The sequence below is a fragment of the Bicyclus anynana genome, chromosome 23 (assembly GCF_947172395.1).
Source record: "Bicyclus anynana chromosome 23, ilBicAnyn1.1, whole genome shotgun sequence".
Taxonomy (NCBI): Eukaryota; Metazoa; Arthropoda; class Insecta; order Lepidoptera; family Nymphalidae; genus Bicyclus; species Bicyclus anynana.
Window position 1 is genome coordinate 10,474,921 of NC_069105.1, and position 18,078 is coordinate 10,492,998.

Genomic DNA, 18,078 nt, shown 5'->3' on the forward strand with positions numbered 1-18,078 from the left:
AACAGAGGTTTACAGCTATCTAAAGGATTGGCTTGAAACACTGACCTTATACAAGCCTTTTGTTTAATGAAGGCTTTTTTCGCATCTATTGAGTTACCCCATAAAATTAATCCATAGCGCAATATAGATGAAACGTGTCCATGGTAAGCTAACAGAGCCGTTTTTTTTCCACTAATTTGTGCAACCCTTTTCAAGGCGTAAATAAACCTATCTATTCTGTTACATACTATCTCGATATGTGCCTTCCAATTACAATGTTTATCCACTGTTATCCCTAGAAAATTTGCCGTATTTCTTTCTTCTATGTTTTGCGAATTGTGTACAATACTTAAATCTACTGGGTGTGAGTGAAGTGTCTGGTATTGTATATAATGTGTTTTACTCATATTAATACTAAGGTTATTTTGTTTTAACCATTCTAGGACTGATGCAATTGCTTTATTAATTTTTTCCTCGAGATTATGTTTGTCTTTCGATTTAACTATAATCGTTGTATCATCGGCGTATAAGAGTTATAGAGGTAAGGTATTAGAGAGAGAGTTATCTTAATTGTCTGCGTGTGTGAAGTCTGCCAATCAGTATTGGGCTAGCGTGGTGGACTATTGGCCTTACCCCTCTCATTCTGAGAGGAGACTCGAACTCAGCAGTGAGCCGAATATGGGTTGATGACGACGATCGTCTACAATGTCGAGTTGAGTGTTCAGGAAGTGTAAAAGCTATATATTCATAAATATATAATGGAATTGAAGACAAAGTTTTGCATGTGTGCGCTCAGTGTTGTAGCCTATTTAATTATTCGGATCACTTTTTGCAGTTATTTTGTAGGAATGTAACCGATCTATAGTATAAAATTATCGTTGGCTACAATGATCTTTTTTTTTAATCTTAAATGGGTCCATGTCATGGGCTACAAAAATACAGGCTTTCATTTAAAAGCCAAATCTAGGAGCCTGCGCCGATACAAAAATCGTTGAGAAAAACCACAGAATAAAGAATAATACAGAATGAGTCTTTACAAGCAGCGCGGTGAGGCCAGTGAAACCCATAAAAAACACAAAATGTCAGGCGTCTCCTTAACATCTGCTTAAACAAACTTTTTTTCATAATTTGTATATCACGATTTAATACTAACAATAATTACATAAACTGATATCATAATAATAATCAATAATTACCTACCTATAAAAAATACTCGCATCTTGGTTTTTTTAGTTTTTGTGAACAGTTTTTAAAAATTTTTAAAAACTTAAGACGCCATTTTTCTTAAATAATATTGAAAATTACTGAAGCGACGCTTTGTGTCGTACCTACTGAATCGAGAATGTATTAATTTTTGAATTTGTATTTGGAATGGCTGTATCACTGCCGTGTTCCGTTCGCTCTATCTGCTTATTAATCTTTAATCTGTGACAAAAACCATAAAATATAATTTATCTGTGAGTGGCATCGATGTGACATTCCTCCACAAAATAATATAACAATGCATTTCTGTTGCGAATCATGATAGCTATAGAATAACAATACATAGCAGACTTGGCATATGACAGCCTTATTACTTAAAATAGCAATAGTACTTCTAAGCTGGTTTACGATATTTAACTGTGCAGTTTTAACAGCAACTGCAAAGAAAGTAACCGAACTTACCTTTAGGCATGTAATAAATATAAGTAATTATTTCATAGAAGAAAATTAGTAGAAGGCATGAACAAAAATGAAAATTTGTCTTAATAACCCAAGGACCTGTAAAAAAATGTAGACGAAAATCATTCTATTCAATATAATAGGTCCCGACTATTTTCTAATTGCTTTCTACACTTCTGGACTGAGCTTGTTTTTTTTCTTTTCAGTTTTTGTATAATTTATGCAGTCGGGTTTTTTTTATTTGTTTAATTAATTTATTTATATTAAATTTGGCATGAGTCAATTACCCTATTGATCTTTCGAAACAAATTCGAAAATTCAAATTCTTAAGTTACCTAGCAGGGACCACATCTACCACATAATACTTATTTACAACTAGAGGACGCCCGCGACTTCGTCCGCTTGGAATTTAGTTTTTCACAAATCCCTCGGGAACCATGGATTTTTCCGGGATAAATCGCTTCAGTAGTAGCGGCTTTATAGAGTAACATACATCCAAACATCCATACAAACTTTCGCGTTTATAATATTAGTAGGATACTTACAACGGCGTGGCAGGACATACCTCGTAGTAGCAGCCAGCTTCGCTATTTCCTGTTTTAGGAGTTCTATCTCTTGAACAAGAAATGGAGGAGGAGATTGCTCACACTCTTCGTCATCGTTTGCCGTAGTGGAAGATGAGCATTAGTAAGTTATTTTATGGTCATCCACTCAAGGGTAGACAACCTATGCATTACTGCAAGCAATGTATGCAGATGCAAGTAGATCTATGGAGAACTACTATTCAGGGGACCTATTATGTACCTCAGTGTACCATTCAAATAAAGAGTCACTACATGGTTTTTCATCGTATTTTCGTTATTGCAATCATTTAAAATTGTGTATTCAACGAAATTAAATATTTATCGTCATTTTACGTAAAGTGACATTAGTAAAGTAGTGATAGTAGGTAAGTTGTAACTTTATTTTAGCGAAAAACCGCTATTTACCTACGTAATTTTCTTGAAATAACCATGTTAGATGATCGTAAAAACAAAATATTACTGTAACTTCATGTATGATGAAGATAATTTTGAAATAACTAGGTATGTTAGATGATCACATAAAAGAAAATACGATGAAAACCGTGTAGTGACTTATTATTTGAATGGTACACTGAATTACACAATAACCCTGCAGGTAGGTACAACTTTTTTTAAAATATAGTATAATTAATTTAATATACATTTATTTAAAGTGTATAAGCAGCCTATGTATTAATCCAGAGTAAAATCTATTTCCATTCCAAATTTCAGCCAAATCGCTTCAGTAGCCGCAGCGTAAAAGAGGAACAAACATACTTACACACTTTCACACTTACACACAAACTTTCGCCTTTATAATGTTAGTGTAATAATAAAATTAAATAAGCAATATGAACAGACATTTTTATCAACAGGAGTACAAGCGGAGGTCCATGCTGCGCGACAGTCAAACAGAGACTGAGGTGTGTTTGCTGCGCGCGCCGTCCGCGGTGTCCGTCGCCAGTGGCGCCACCGACCGCAGCGGCAACACCGACAACTGCGTGGAGGAGTATGTGTGCGATGTTCCTTTTGCGGGTAAGTGTTAGTAAAGTATGTACCTACTACTATCATAACAAGGCGTAGTATCACAGGAAGACGAAGCTCCACACAACCAGCATGCTTGAACTTCTGAGGGATGGACGAAGCTCTGCAGGGAGGTTACTACTACACCAGAGTTTCGTAGATATCTCATGTACTTACCGATTTAGAAAACCCTGGACGTGACGCCGACAAAACATCGTCCTACCTTCCTATTATCGTAATGTTGCCAGCACTGAATGGTCGCTTTGAGGGTATACCGGATAAACTGAAGTAAATCAGATGCTTAATTCAATACTACCTTCACTTTTTATATCTCGTAATAAGCATTAAAATCTTTCTAAAAACATTTGAAAAGTCAAAAGTTGTTAGGTATGTTATAAATATAAGTAATTTATACATAAATAGCAAAGATTGTCTGGATATTTTCAAAATAAATAAGATTATAAAAAATTCAAATTCTATTAAAAATCTTTTATCGTAATTAGATGAAAATTCATACAGTTTTAGCTTCTTTGCATTAAATATGACTTTTTTGATATTTGAACTATAAACATAAAGATACATATTAGTAATTTTTGTTTGAACGCCCATACAAATCTAACGATCATTATGTACCTACGACATCAATAATTCGTACCATTTTGTATGGGGCGTTTTTCAGGGATCCGCGGCAGTGCCGCAAATATGATTCTTTAAATCCTTGTATCTCCGAAAGTAATGATCGCTGATACCCTGTTACTTTTACAAAATTGCTTTACTATTAGCATACTCTCAATTTATATACAATTAAAAAACTGTCATCATTCCTATTCGTTCTCTTAGTTTTAACTTAGATATGTCTTAACATCGTCACGCAAGGCCAAAAGTCCAGCTGTAGTAGTTCCACTCAACCTATCATCAACAGTAGACTGTATCAAAATGCCATACTAAATGGGAAATCCTGAATTTAATAAAGCGAAATGCAAATCTGAGGCGCGAATTTCCAATTTTCCAGATCCCCTTTTGTTGTCCTTGTAAATACGGCTGCAGCTATCTGTAAACAGAAAACCGGCGGAAAATAGCCGAAAAGCCCGCTTCAGAATAGTATTATCCCTATAGACTGTTACGTATAGTATCACAGTTTGACAATCATATAGATTGGCTTCAATATTGGTTTGGACTTTGCATCACAGCAGATCTTTGGGATGTCCAGGGAGTACTACAACCAAGATACACTGCTTTACTGCGTTCCAATCTTTAGGGTAAGGTTGCCGATGTAATTATAGAGATATGAGGATAAACACTATAAATACGTCAGGTTGACAAGCTCAGACCAGAGTATTTTGCAATGAACACTGTTTAGAAAGTACCTATGCAGGGAACAGAGAGTGTTCTTTGCAAAATGCTGCTCTGTTATTGGCGATAATTTTGTACTCTGTGGCGTGGAACGTGGTTGCCTAGAATGTGCCTATTCACTCTGGACGTGAAGATTTTGTATAGGTACTGTAGAAAAAACAGAAACAGGAGCTAAAGGATTAGGTTAAATTACCGTATTTATATCTGATTTGACAGAAAATTTACTTTCATTTCGTAACCGGGCAACCCTTAGACAGTGGCGTGTACCAGAATTTTAACTCTTCCTTTAAATTCCTTTAAAAATAGAGCCTCAATAGCTCAAAGGTAAGAGTTGTCGGACTCATCACCGAGGGGTGGTGGTTCGATCCCCGAACTGTTGGTCTATTGTCGTACCCACTCCTAATACAGCCTTTCCCGACTAGTTCGAGGGCAATGGGAATATTCATCATGTTTAAAGAAAAAAGATATGGCTAATATTCTTTTAAAAAAGAAAATAAATTGTAGACTATGGAAATCTTCCATAGGTAGCTATTACCTATCTACCTATTTGTAACGTGTGCTCAGTAAGTAAGTAGTCAAAACAAGTAGTCATAATTCATATTATTGATTATGAAACACGGCTAAAACACACGTGATATTAGGTCGGAGTATGCCCGACTAGTTTCGAAGCCATACAGGGCCCTTAGTCATGAGCTGGTTCTTGCATCGCGGCACGATCCAAACTGAACTGAAACTGGGTTTGGATCGTGCCGCGATGCAAGAACCAGCTCATGACTAAGGGTGAAACTAGTCGGGCATACTCCGACCTAATATCACGTGAGTTTTAGCCGTGTTTCATAATCAATTAATATGAATAACACTCACGATAGTTTAAATTCTAAAAAGTCATAATTCAGTTACCACCATACATTTGTTAAAGATTTCAAAAATTTAACCTTAATTTTGTCTTTTCGAAACATACTTCACACGTAAGCAATATAATGTACCTTTGTTAAATACGTTAACACACAAAATAAACATTGAAACTTTTTAAATCGTCCTCCAAACAAAGGTCAACGACCGGCCCTTACATCTTAAACCATCCAAGATTGCCATTTAAGTTCTATCTCGACGCAAGAGCCAATTACCGTTTTTATTGGCAATCAATCTCTTAGCTATCATATTTACCGCTAAGTGTTTGCTATAAAATCTATAGAATAAACGTAATTTCCTTACGACACGATTTATTTAGAAATTATCGAACGCCCGCTACTTCGTACACGTGAAATTCAGTTTTATCAAATCCCACGGGAACCTTAGTTTTTTTCGGGATAAAATATATCCTATACCTTGCTCCTCACTAACTTCCTCTATCTTCCAGTGAAAGTTCTTTCACAATCAGTCCAGCCGTTCAAAAGGCCCGGCAGGCAGACAGATAATATATTTTTTTTAAAAAGCTTGATTGTGTTTTAGTGTTGTGATGTTTTTGAGAAAAAACAAACCAGTTTAAAATGTACATAACATCTACTCGTAAATCGGATCTGGGGCCTTAGCCACGTGATACGTCGATTCTCTACAAACGCTAACGATTCGGAAACTAACAAAATGTATGGGAATGACATACCCGATCGATAACTTAATCGCGTGACCTGTTAATAGTGAATGTCATACATTTATACATTTTATTAGTAGTAGAAGCGTTAGCGTTTGTAGAAAGAGAATCGACGTGCCACATGGATACAGGCCTAGTAGTTTGTCAGGAAGTCAAAACCTAAACCAGTGGCGTGCACTTCATAAACGCAATACAGGTAAGTAATGAATCCCTGAGGATTACGTACCTGTATTGGAGGAGGAATTTCTTATTTTGTACAATTTGTACCTAAAGTGCATACCTTAGTTAAAAACCTTGTGCACGCCACTGACCTAAACATACCAAACAAATATGTTTGTATATTGGGTGAATATGAGACTTCATCTTTTGAAACCAGTTAGTTAACTTAAATTTGAAAGTCTATTAAAAATACGTAAAATCGTAATGGTATTCGCTACTTCCGGAATTTGCGTTTTCTGTGGCAATTGCGGTAGTCTGCCATTAACTTTATAGGAAGCCATGTAAAATGGAATTATTGGTTATGACTATTTTACGTGCGCGGTAACATAACGATTTATTACAAACCGATTGCAGAGAAATCTTTGAGATGTAATGCTTGCCACTCACCATCATCATCGTCTTTATCAACCCATATTCGACTCACAGTTGAGCTCGAGTCTCCTGTTAGAATGAATGGTTAGGCCAACAGTCCATCATGGCCCAATGCGGATTGGCAGACTTTACACACGCAGAAAATTAAGAAAATGATCTGGTATGCAGGTTTCCTCACGATGTTTTTCCTTCACCGTTTGAGATATTTAGTTTCTTAAAATGCATGAAAAGTTGGAGGTGCATGCCCCGGATCAGATTTGAACCCGGAATCGGAGGCAGAGGTCATATCCACTATATCCGTCATAATAGGGATGATGACAGATTTTTTAAATTGTATATAAATTAAGAGTATGCTAGTAGTAAAGCAATTTTTTCAAAGTAACAGGGTATCTGTGATCATTACTTTCGGAACTACAGGGATTTAAAGGGTTAGATTTGCTTCGCTGCCGCGGATTCCTGAAAAACGCTCCATACAAAATGGCACGAGTTAGTGACGTCGTTGGCTCGCTGATCGTTAGATTTGTATGGGCGTTCAAACAAAATTACTAATATCTTTGTTATTTGTGCGTTTATGTTAATAGTTCATTTATTGAAAAATGTCACATTTAATATAAGAAAGCTAAAACTGTATGAATTGTTATCTAATTACGATAAAAGATTTTTTATTAGATTTTGAAATTTTATAATCTAATTTATTTTGCAAATATCCAGACAATCTTTGCTTTTTATATATAAATTAGTTAACATTATTTACCCAAATGTATCATAAATATCAATATATTCAAACCTAGTCATCATCCCCATTATTACCATGCAATAAGTTCACTTGCCTGCAGGATAATGGCCATACATCCGCTAAAAACTGATTATGTGTTGCTGCGATGTGCATGACATCAGGCCGATTGCGACCAACACACGATCAGTTTTAACGGATTTCAATCTGTTAGCGCTACAGGCACGTGAACTTATTGGACGGTGAGTGGCTAGCATAATATTTTAATTTGAATATTATTTATGTAACAGAACAATCTATGGTCATTTGAAACAATGTATTTTTAGAAAGTAACTATTAGGAATTTAGTAGATTTTATTCAGTTTGATTATTTACAAATAGAGTTATGTAACCTTTGGGTTTTTGAAAGCGAGAAGTTTTAGTGCTTTACTATAAAGAGGTAGTGTGTAAGTTTGTGAGATCGTAGGGGGTCTGGGTCTAATGAATTTACCAATAGAGAGATTATTTGTGATCCTAAATTCTCACTAGAACTACGCGGGTGAAACCGCGGGGCGTCTGCTAGTCTTCATATGTTAAGAATTATGCGGTTTTTTAATTTTAACCTTTTTTTAATTGTTTACAAGTTAGCCCTTGACTACAATCTCACCTGATGGTAAGTGATGATGCAATCTAAGATGGAAGCGGGCTAGCTTGTTAAAAGAAGGATGAAAATCCACACGCCTTATGGTTTCTACACGACATCGTACCGGAACGCTAAATCGCTTGGCGGTATGTCTTTGTTGGTAGGTTACTGTAAAAAGTGATAACATCGAATCAAAGAAACAAATATTAAAAAAACATACGCCTCGAATTGAGAACCTCCACCTTGTTTGAAGTCCTTGGCACCTCGTGCGCGGTGGATTTACAAAACGAAGGTTTTGGGTTCGATCCCCGGCTGGGCCGATTGAGGTTTTCTTAATTGGTCCAGGTCTGGCTGGTGGGAGGCTTCCGTGGCTAGTTACCACCCTACCGACAAATACTTACCGCCAAGTGATTTAGGATCATCACTTACCATTACGTGAGATTGTAGTCAACGACTAATTTGTAAAAAATAAAAAAAAATTAAAGATAAATGCATAAGTACTTGGTTTGAAGTAAAAATGGTTACTAACATCCACAAGCTTATAAATTTATGATTACAAGTATCAGCATAATATCTGATAGGAAACTTTGCGGTCGGGCTGCTAATGTGTTTCAACGTGTAAATCGCAACTATGAGGAAGCTGCGGTTGCGGCGTGCGGCGAGGGTATCCTGTACCCAGCTCAAAACATGGCTCAAGTAACAACAACATACTTGATACCTTGAACTTTCAACGTATGATGGAATAGATCATCTTAATCCTAACAGACCTCAAACAGACGTAGAGACCTGGTCTCTGTACCTTTTTACGTGGGGAAATCATAGATACCTTCTCACCACGGAGAGGCAAGAAGGTTATGTCGGACTTAAACGGACTAAAACACCACGGTATTCCGATAAGTCACCTGATGACTGAGCCACGGGAACATTTCATAAAATACCGCAACTCAGCCAGAGGCACTCGTAATCAAGCTCTCATGTTGTGTTATTGAAATCGCTTCCAAAACACTAAAAACGTCAACAACTTGAGGATTTATGTCCAGTGGGAGATAGATTCCCCATATCTGTGGAGGTGGCGAGGATATCTGCGCCAAGCTTAAAACATGGCTCAAGTAACAACAACATACTTGATACCTTGAACTTTCAACGATTGATGGAATAGATCATCTTAATCCTAACAGACGTAGAGACCCTGTACCTTTTTATGTAGGGAAATCCTCATGGATACCTTTTCACCAAGGAGGGAGGCAAGAAGGTTATGTCAGACTTAAACGGACTAAAACAACACGGTGTTCCGACTCGCCGCCTGATGACTTGAGCTGCGGAAACATATCTTAACTACCACAACCCTGGTTTCTGGACATGGCCTAGCTTTATGCAGCCTTCAACGGTTTATGATGTTAACTTCTTTTGGGAGGGTAAACAGTTTCGTAACGTTACGGCGCCACTCTGCCTGGCTTCCCTTTCTCGCATACGGCAACAGATTTAAGTTATCACTTCTGTAGAGCGTCCCGAGACACACACGTTTCTTTTTTTTTATCTTTCTCTCTGTGTTTTTATCGTTCCTGCATTTCTGATGATCAACCTGGCAAGGTCCCAACCTTTATTGGGTCCATGTTTTCTACCAGCTTTTATTGGTGGCCATTTTTGCTAGCGTCTAGAAGTTCATCTTTTTATATCGTCTTTCAGCTGGTCTGCCCATCGTGTTGGTGAGCACCTCGGTTTTTTTCCCGTCAGTTCTTTTTTTTTTATAGCGAGACGAAAAAAAAATTTAATTTTCCAAAAATGGTCTAGGTCTTTACATCATTTGCCGATGTTCGTGAAGAGATGGTGGTTGTAACACAAAATCTTTTATAGATTTTAGCACAACTGTCGTTTCAACATTTTCTGTATACAAAATGTTTTTTGCTCAATAAATCATTTATTATTTATTTATTTTATTTATCATTGTAAAATTGAACATGACGACTTGAGGATACTATAATCCTGCCTGCCTGGAATCAGTTACAATACATATTAATTTAGAACATCGCAGTTAGCGCAGTTGTTATCAACCGTTGGTGCCCATGTGTAACGTGAAACTAAGGCGTGAGACGTAAGGACAATAAAAGGAAAATGGTTGACGCGCCGCCCTGGCGCCCGCCGCGCGCGCATCGCTTTGTCCTTTTTGAACCGTTATAGTGATTGTGACGTCAACGATGTGTATATTTGAATATCGAATAGTGACAACGTCTTATAATTCGATTGAAAAAAGATGACGTCATACGTCATTTCCTCGCTCTAGGGTTGCCAACTTTTTTTACAAGAAATAAAATATATTTTGGTCTATGAAGATTATTAAACAGTATTTTAGAAAAACGAACACAAAGTATTTTATTGGAACGAAAGTTCCTTATCGCGCGTTGCGAAATGGGGCTAGACGAAAAAAATTAAGACCAAAAAGTTGTAACGACACATTTTGCTATACTTAGTACTTAGTTGTAAGCCAGGGTCCTCCTGTTGAAATTCTCCCAGACACGGGTGGTCTGGGAGACTTGACCGCCCAAACCCAAAAAACCCCCCTCACCCCAAAAGACCCCCCAAACCCAAAAGACCCCCTTACCCAAAAAAACCCTCACCGCAAAAAACCCATCCCTCTCATTCTGCGGAGAGTCTCGAGCTCAGCAGTGAGCTGATTAAGGGTTGATAATGATGATGATAATATCTCTAAAAGGTAAGGTTTACTTCATTACAGTAAATCGTAGAATAACCTAACGACCCCGGTTATTCTGAAAGTCGGAATGCATCCATATTTGCTTATCTATATAGGAAACAATGCAATTTAATATGAATTTATACTGTGTCTTGAATTATGTAATTGGGCATTATATAATTGCATATTCAATGAGTTTTGTAATGTCTTAGATCAAAAATCTTTGTATTATTTAGCATTTACGAGTACGTTTGTATGTTTGTCTGTTATTGCCTCGTTTGTCCAATGGTTAGCCTATGTGATTTCGGATCACGAGGTCTTAGGTTCGAATCCGGCTTTTTTAAAGTTTAATATCTTGGATTAATATTTATGGCACAAAAGGTTTCTTTACCCTGAATTGGGAAATTGGTGGTGTTGTACCCCTGTGCCTGAGGGGTTAAGATATTTGTTTCGGTCATTAATGTCTGATAGTGGTAGTTACTAGTTACAGATACAAACATTATCACCCGCCAACCCGTATTGGGTAGCGTGATGGGTTTTAAGCTCCATATCACCAAAATAATGATAGTAGGTACGTTTGGTCTTTTAAGTGCAAAAAGTGATATTTAACAGTCAACATTGCCTAAAAGTCCAAATTAATATTTATTAAAACAGAACCATAAGCATTTCATCATTATCAACCCATATTCGGCTCACTGCTGAGCTCGAGTCTCCTCTCAGAATGAGAGGGGTTATGCCAATAGTCCACCACGCTAGCCCAATTCGGATTGACAGACTTCACACGCGCAGAGAAATAAGAAAATTCTTAGGTATGCAGGTTTCTTCACGATGTTTTTTCTTCACCGTTTGAGACACGTGATATTTAATTTCTTAAAATGCACACAATTGAAAAGGTGGACAACCAAATAAAACCCACACCCTCAGGAATCGGAGGCAGAGGTCATCCACTGGGCTATCACGGCTCACATAAGCAATTACTTTTACAGAATTAACCTTATTAACTGAATGTTTAAGATGCAATCGTACCTACGGAAGTAAATTAAAAATAAGAATTTTTAAAAACACTTAACTTTTATATGAGGGCATTCTTTTCCGACATCCAAATCCGATGAATTCGTAAGTTTTTTAAGTACCAAGTAATTTATACAAATTAATCTTATTCTTTATCACCCAGACGTTCTTTAGTACACAACAATAAGGACAATTTTAAACATAACGGGTTTTTGTTAGGGTGACCATTTCCACCAGTTTTTTAAGGACATAAATATATTATGTGTATATGTTTATACTGCTCAGCTGAACGTCCCAGATTAGATTTACTTTTATCATCGCATCGCCTAATTATTAAAAACTAATAATAAAAATTAAAAATACAAGCTGATGCCCGCCACCTCGTCTTTGTGAAATTTAGATTTGAATACATATCCCGCGGGAGCTATATTTTTTTTAAATAAAATAGGATCTATAATCGAAACTTTAAGCTAGATTTCAGCAGAATCGGTTCAGTATTTGCAGCGTGAAGGAGTAATTTACTGTGACAACTCCATTGGGCGACTTTTGTCTATTTCTCATCACGAGATATGTCGCTGGTCGCATTGTAGGACCATAGGTCTTAGCTTAGAATCATGCTGGGATTGATTGAAGTTAGTTCTGATGTGTGGGTATACCTACTTAATTATTCCTAAAAAAATCAAAATTCAAAAATTATTAACTTAAGATTAGAACTTTTGAGTGACGTTTTGAGAGACTACATAATATACCTACCTAACTAGAATGTCTGAAATTGGGGATATGGGTAGTTTAGATGGAGTTTTGAGGACTAGTTTTATTAAATTAAATTATATGGTGAACCTAGTGTAAGTTTATCGCCTTTGTTTCCTCCGCCGTCGCGCCGTCGCGACTGTTAACTCGGTGTGACTTACACTAGGTCATGGTAGTTGGGTTCATACAATTGAAGTTAGTCCAGTCTTAGGATTTCAGATCGTGAGTCCTACTAAAATGCGACCACGTGCAGAGAAATAGACAAAATAGCGGCGGAGTTATTCCAGCTCCATCTCTACGTATCGTGAGTCCTACTAAAATGCGACCACGTGCAGAGAAATAGACAAAATAGCGGCAAAGTTATTCAGCTCCATCTCTACGTATCGAAAGTCCTACTAAAATGCGACCACGTGCAGAGAAATAGACAAAATAGCGGCAGAGTCGCGCCAGTCTCATATCTTTCGTCCCAATGAGCTCAATAGCTCAACGGTAAGAGCGGTCGGACTCATCTGCGAGGGGTGGTGGTTCGATCCCCGACCCGTTGGTCTATTGTCGTACCCACTCCTAATACAGTCTTTCCCGACTAGTTGGAGGTTGATGGGAATATGGTGGTCATATTTAAAAAAGATATGGCAAATATTCTTAAAAAAATGGTTGAAATATGTCTATTTCTCTTCACGATGATGTTTTTTTATGTTTTCAATGATAAGTTACTTATCCCTTGACTGTAATCTCACTTGATGTTAAGTGACTATGCAGTCTAAGATGGAAGGCTAACTTGTGTGAGTAGGATGAAAATCCACACCCTTTTCGGTTTCTACACGACATAGTACATAAAATGCTAAATCGCTTCGCGGTGCGTCTTTGCCGGTAAGGTGGTAACTAACCACAGCCGAAGCCTCCCACCAGCCGGATCTAGATCAATTAAGAAAACCTTAATCGGCCTAGCCGGCTTTCGTCTTATTAATCTACCGCGCATACTACTGCGTCAAGGGAACTGTCAAAATGTCTTAGTTATTTCTAAGCGGTATCGTACCGTAATGAGCCGTGATAGCCCAGTGGATATGACCTCTGCCTCCGATTCCGGAGGGTGTGGGTTCGAATTCGGTCCGGGGCACTCCCAACTTTTCAGTTGTGTGCATTTTAATTGAAGGCAAATTCGTGAGGAAACCTGCATACCAGAGAATTTTCTTGATTCTCTGTGTGTGTGAAGTCTGCCAATCCACATTGGACCAGCGCGGTGGACTATTGGCCTAACCCCTCTCATCCTGAGAGGAGACTCGAGCTCAGCAGTGAGCCGAATATGGGTTGATAATGATGATGATCGTACCGTAATGCTAAGCTGCTTGCCGGTAAAGTGATAATTAGCCACTGCCGACCACGCAACCAGACCTGATCCAATTTGGGATTCGAACCCATGACCTCGCTATTGAGAACAGCTCTACCCACTGCGCCATAGAGATCTTCAAAAAAAAGTATTTACAGACAAACCGAGACATTTAAAATTTAAATCAATTCACACTTCCACAATCTACTGATTGCTATTTAATTACAGAACATGTTTCTCTGTGATGATACAATCATTAACCGTATTTCCGAAATGATGGACCGAAATACAATTTCCTTTAATATTATTGCATTAAGTTTTTATACTTTGTATTTATGTTTAATATTTTTATTGCTTTTATTAATTAGTGAACTCTCTGTCTATAATACGAGCTGTTAAATTCTTAATTAACATCAAACTCTCTGTCTATAATACAAGCTGTTAATGTTCTTAATTAACATCTCTTACTCGTATTCTCTAATCCGCCAACCCGTTATGGATCAGTGTGATGAGTCGAAGCTCCAAGTCGTATATACCGTAAGGAGTAGGTGTGCTGATAACCTGATTGTAATGATGAATGAATTATTTGTATTTTTTTAATTTGATCTCTTTAGCTAAAAATATTTCGCTTAAAGAGGGATGGTAGGTACTCGTAAGTCTCTATAGAGAAACAGTTCATTTAATTAATTGAAAAAGTAAATTAAAATAGTTAAACCACTTCTGCCTGTAATTTCACCTGTACTCTTAAATTCTCGCAAGATAGGAATGCTGCTTTGGGGCAGAAATAAGTAATCATAATTTTCATCATTATTATCAGCCGATGGACGTCCACTGCTGGACATGGGCCTCTTGCATGGACTTCCAAACATCACGGTCTCGAGCCGCCAGCATCCAGCGGCTCCCTGCAACCCGCTTGATGTCCTCGGTCCATATAGTGGGGCATCGACCAACACTGTGCTTTCCGGTGCGCCTTCTACCTTTCCAGCACCTTAGGACCCCAACGTCCATCGGCTCTTCGAACTATGTGGCCTGCCCATCGTCACTTCAGCTTCGCGATTCGCTGAGCTATTTCAGTGACTTTGATTCGTCTGCGGATCTCTTCATTTCTGATTCGATCACGCAGAGAAACTCAAAGCATAGCTCGCTCCATCGCCCGTAGAGAGACTTTGAGTCTTCTAATAAGACCCATAGTTAGCGACCAAGAAATAAGTAATGGCGTGCACAAATGTATAACTAGGGTACTGGGTAGGCATAATACGTACAAATTGGAAAATTCAGGGTAGGCAGCGCTTTTTTACATCTATGAAATGCATGCCACTGGAAAAAAGTGTGCCGTTAGTAATTCCCCGTAAAAGCTCCTTCACAAAAGCTCTACTACTTCTATAGCTAAAATACTATTTTAAAACTGTATAAACATAAATAAATAAATATACTTAAACAATACACATCACTATCTAGCCCCAAAGTAAGCATACAGAGTAGCTTGTGTTATGGGTGCTAAGATAGTTGATATTATAATATAAATATACAATTAAATAACTACATATAAATACTTATATAATGTATAAATACACACAGACACTGGAAAACAACCATGCTCATCACACAAATATTTTCCAGTTGTGGGAATCGAACCCGAATATAATATTAATAATATAATAATCAACATAATATTACTAATTATAAGGAAATACCGTGATAGCCCAGTGGATATGACCCTTGTCTTTGATTCCGGAGGGTGTGGGTTCGAATCCGGTCCGGGGCATGCATCTCCAACTTTTCAGTTGTGTGCATTTTAAGAAATTAAATATCACGTGTCTCAATCGGTGAAGGAAAACATCGTGAGGAAACCTGCATACCAGAGAATTATCTTAATTCTCTGTGTGTGTGAAGTCTGCCAATCCGCATTGGGCCAGCGTGGTGGACTATTGGCCTTACCCCTCTCATTCTGAGAGGAGACTCGAGCTCAGCAATGAGCCGAATATGGGTTGATGACGACGATAAGGAAATACAACGTAGCAAATCTATTACAAAATCCACATTTAAAAAATGTTTCATGCTCGTTATAAATTTGCACAGCCAAAGTATTAATTTATTTAATTAATTGATCAATAAAAATGTTCTCAATGTTATGAAAGTGAACGGGAAAGTTTCATTTGCCACATAAAATAATTAACCTAATTAATCGGACGGTAATAATTAAAATTTAATGTGAAAAGGTTAAAGTCATTTTTGACAAAAAAAATACAATTGTCACTGTCGTTGCGTTTGTGTTGTAATCTCCTACACTGTGGACTAAAAGTCTGCGATGACCAGACCTATACCATATAGACCAGGTGGAAGACTTCGGCCGTGGCTAGTTACCACCCTACCGGCAAAGAAGCCTCAATAGCTCAACGGCAAGAGCGGTCGGACTCATCACCGAGAGGTGGTGGTTTAATCACCGAACTGTTGGTCTATTGTCGTACCCACTCCTAGCACAGTCTTTCCGACTAGTTGGAGGGGTATGGAAATATTGGTCATATTATTAAAAGATATGGCAAATATTATTAAAAAAAAGATATACCGCCAAGCGATTTAGCGTTCCGGTACGATGTCGTGTAGAAACCCAAAGGGGTGTGGATTTTCATCCTTCTAACAATGCAGCCCGCTTCAATCATAGATTGCATCATCACTTACCAGCAGGTGAGATTGTAGTCTAGAACTAACTTATAAAGAATTTAAAAAATCTCTGTCATATTATAACAGTTTAAAATCGTCAGTCCATATCTACTATCGGTAAAAACGGTAGATAAGTAGTGAAGTATTATTTGCTTATTTCAACCTCCAAGCATTGCCATGGTGCGGTCTGAAGAGCATGGTTACCGTCGATGTATCTAGTTCTATCTACCTACTTAATTATTGACTTAATAAAGTACCCGCAATGTACGTAAGGTTCATCGTCATTAAAACTCATATTCGGCTCAATGTTGAGCACGACTCTCCTCTCAGAATGAGAGGTTTAGGCTAATAATTTATCAATAAAATGTAATGAAAATTCTCTTGTAAGCAGGTTTCCTCACGATGTCTTTCCTTCAACGTTTGAGACACGTGATATTTATTTTCTTAAAATGCACATCATTGAATAGTTAGAGGTTCATGTTCGGACTAGATTCGAATCTACGCCTTCCGAATCAAAGGCAGAGGTCATATCCACTGAGCTATCACGAATTAGTAAAATTAATTAGGTCGACAGTCGACTTGATGTCGAGTCGTTGACGCATCGCGGTCGTCGCGTCACCTCGGCGTCCCTTCGACGACGCCAAATGTCACTAGTCCATTTCCTACTATAAAAGTAAAAGAAAGGGTTAAGCCTGAGTCCTGACTCAGCGAGCTTCATTTTAATACTTGGCAACATTAGCGATGAAACATCTTGGTCGTCCATCCATGTTTGCTAACTGGACGCCCGTGATTTCGTGCGCGATATATTTAGTTTTTTACTAAACTAGCCGGAATAAAAAGAAGCTGATATGTTGCTCAATAGCCTCCTCTATATTCCAGTGTTGATCCCATTAAAATCTGTTTAGCTGTTCCAAAGATTGACCCGGTCAACAGACAGACAGTCAAAAATTTTAAAAAAGCTTGTTTTTGTTTTGGTATCCTAATAAGTACGAGTATTATGCACTTGAGAAAACACATTTATTTTAAAATTACAGACAGACACTTCCATTTGTGCTACTTCTGCACTGACTTCCGACTGCTTCGATCGATTAATCAGGTTGTTCGGTTATGCATGAGTTTCTTAGTTCAAGCATATGTTTTATGTGGTTCAAGTTCAGACAATGAAAACATTGTCTAACCCTGTTGTAGGTTTTCTGACCTAAAGAGTTTATTTTCTTCCACGAAATTTTCTGTCGGTGTCCCAGAGTTATGAAATTGAGGTCTTACACCCCCATACCTAAGTGAGTTGACGGTCTTACACCTCCGTGCCTTGATTGCATCTTGCTGATCGTCGATACCAAAAATATTAGAACAGTGTGGTCTGCTTTAAGCTCTTACTTAATCTGCCAAATCTGCCTTTTAGTATCCCATGACGACGGCATTGATATTTGGCATAATTTGCCGAAAGAAAAGTTGATTCTCCGAAGTTCGTTCGTCCGTCAGCTTTAGCGTTGGCTATGTTCTGTGTACCTGCCAATCAAATT

General features: G+C 37.8%; 1 protein-coding gene across 1 annotated transcript in view; it reads left to right on the plus strand.

The window, feature by feature from the left end:
* LOC112049876 (uncharacterized) overlaps nt 1-18,078 on the plus strand; it is a 165,386-nt gene that overhangs the window by 70,169 nt on the left and 77,139 nt on the right. The window contains exon 12 of the mRNA XM_052888572.1: nt 3,080-3,239. Coding sequence (XP_052744532.1) covers nt 3,080-3,239 — 160 coding nt within the window. The remainder of the gene's footprint in view (nt 1-3,079; nt 3,240-18,078) is intronic.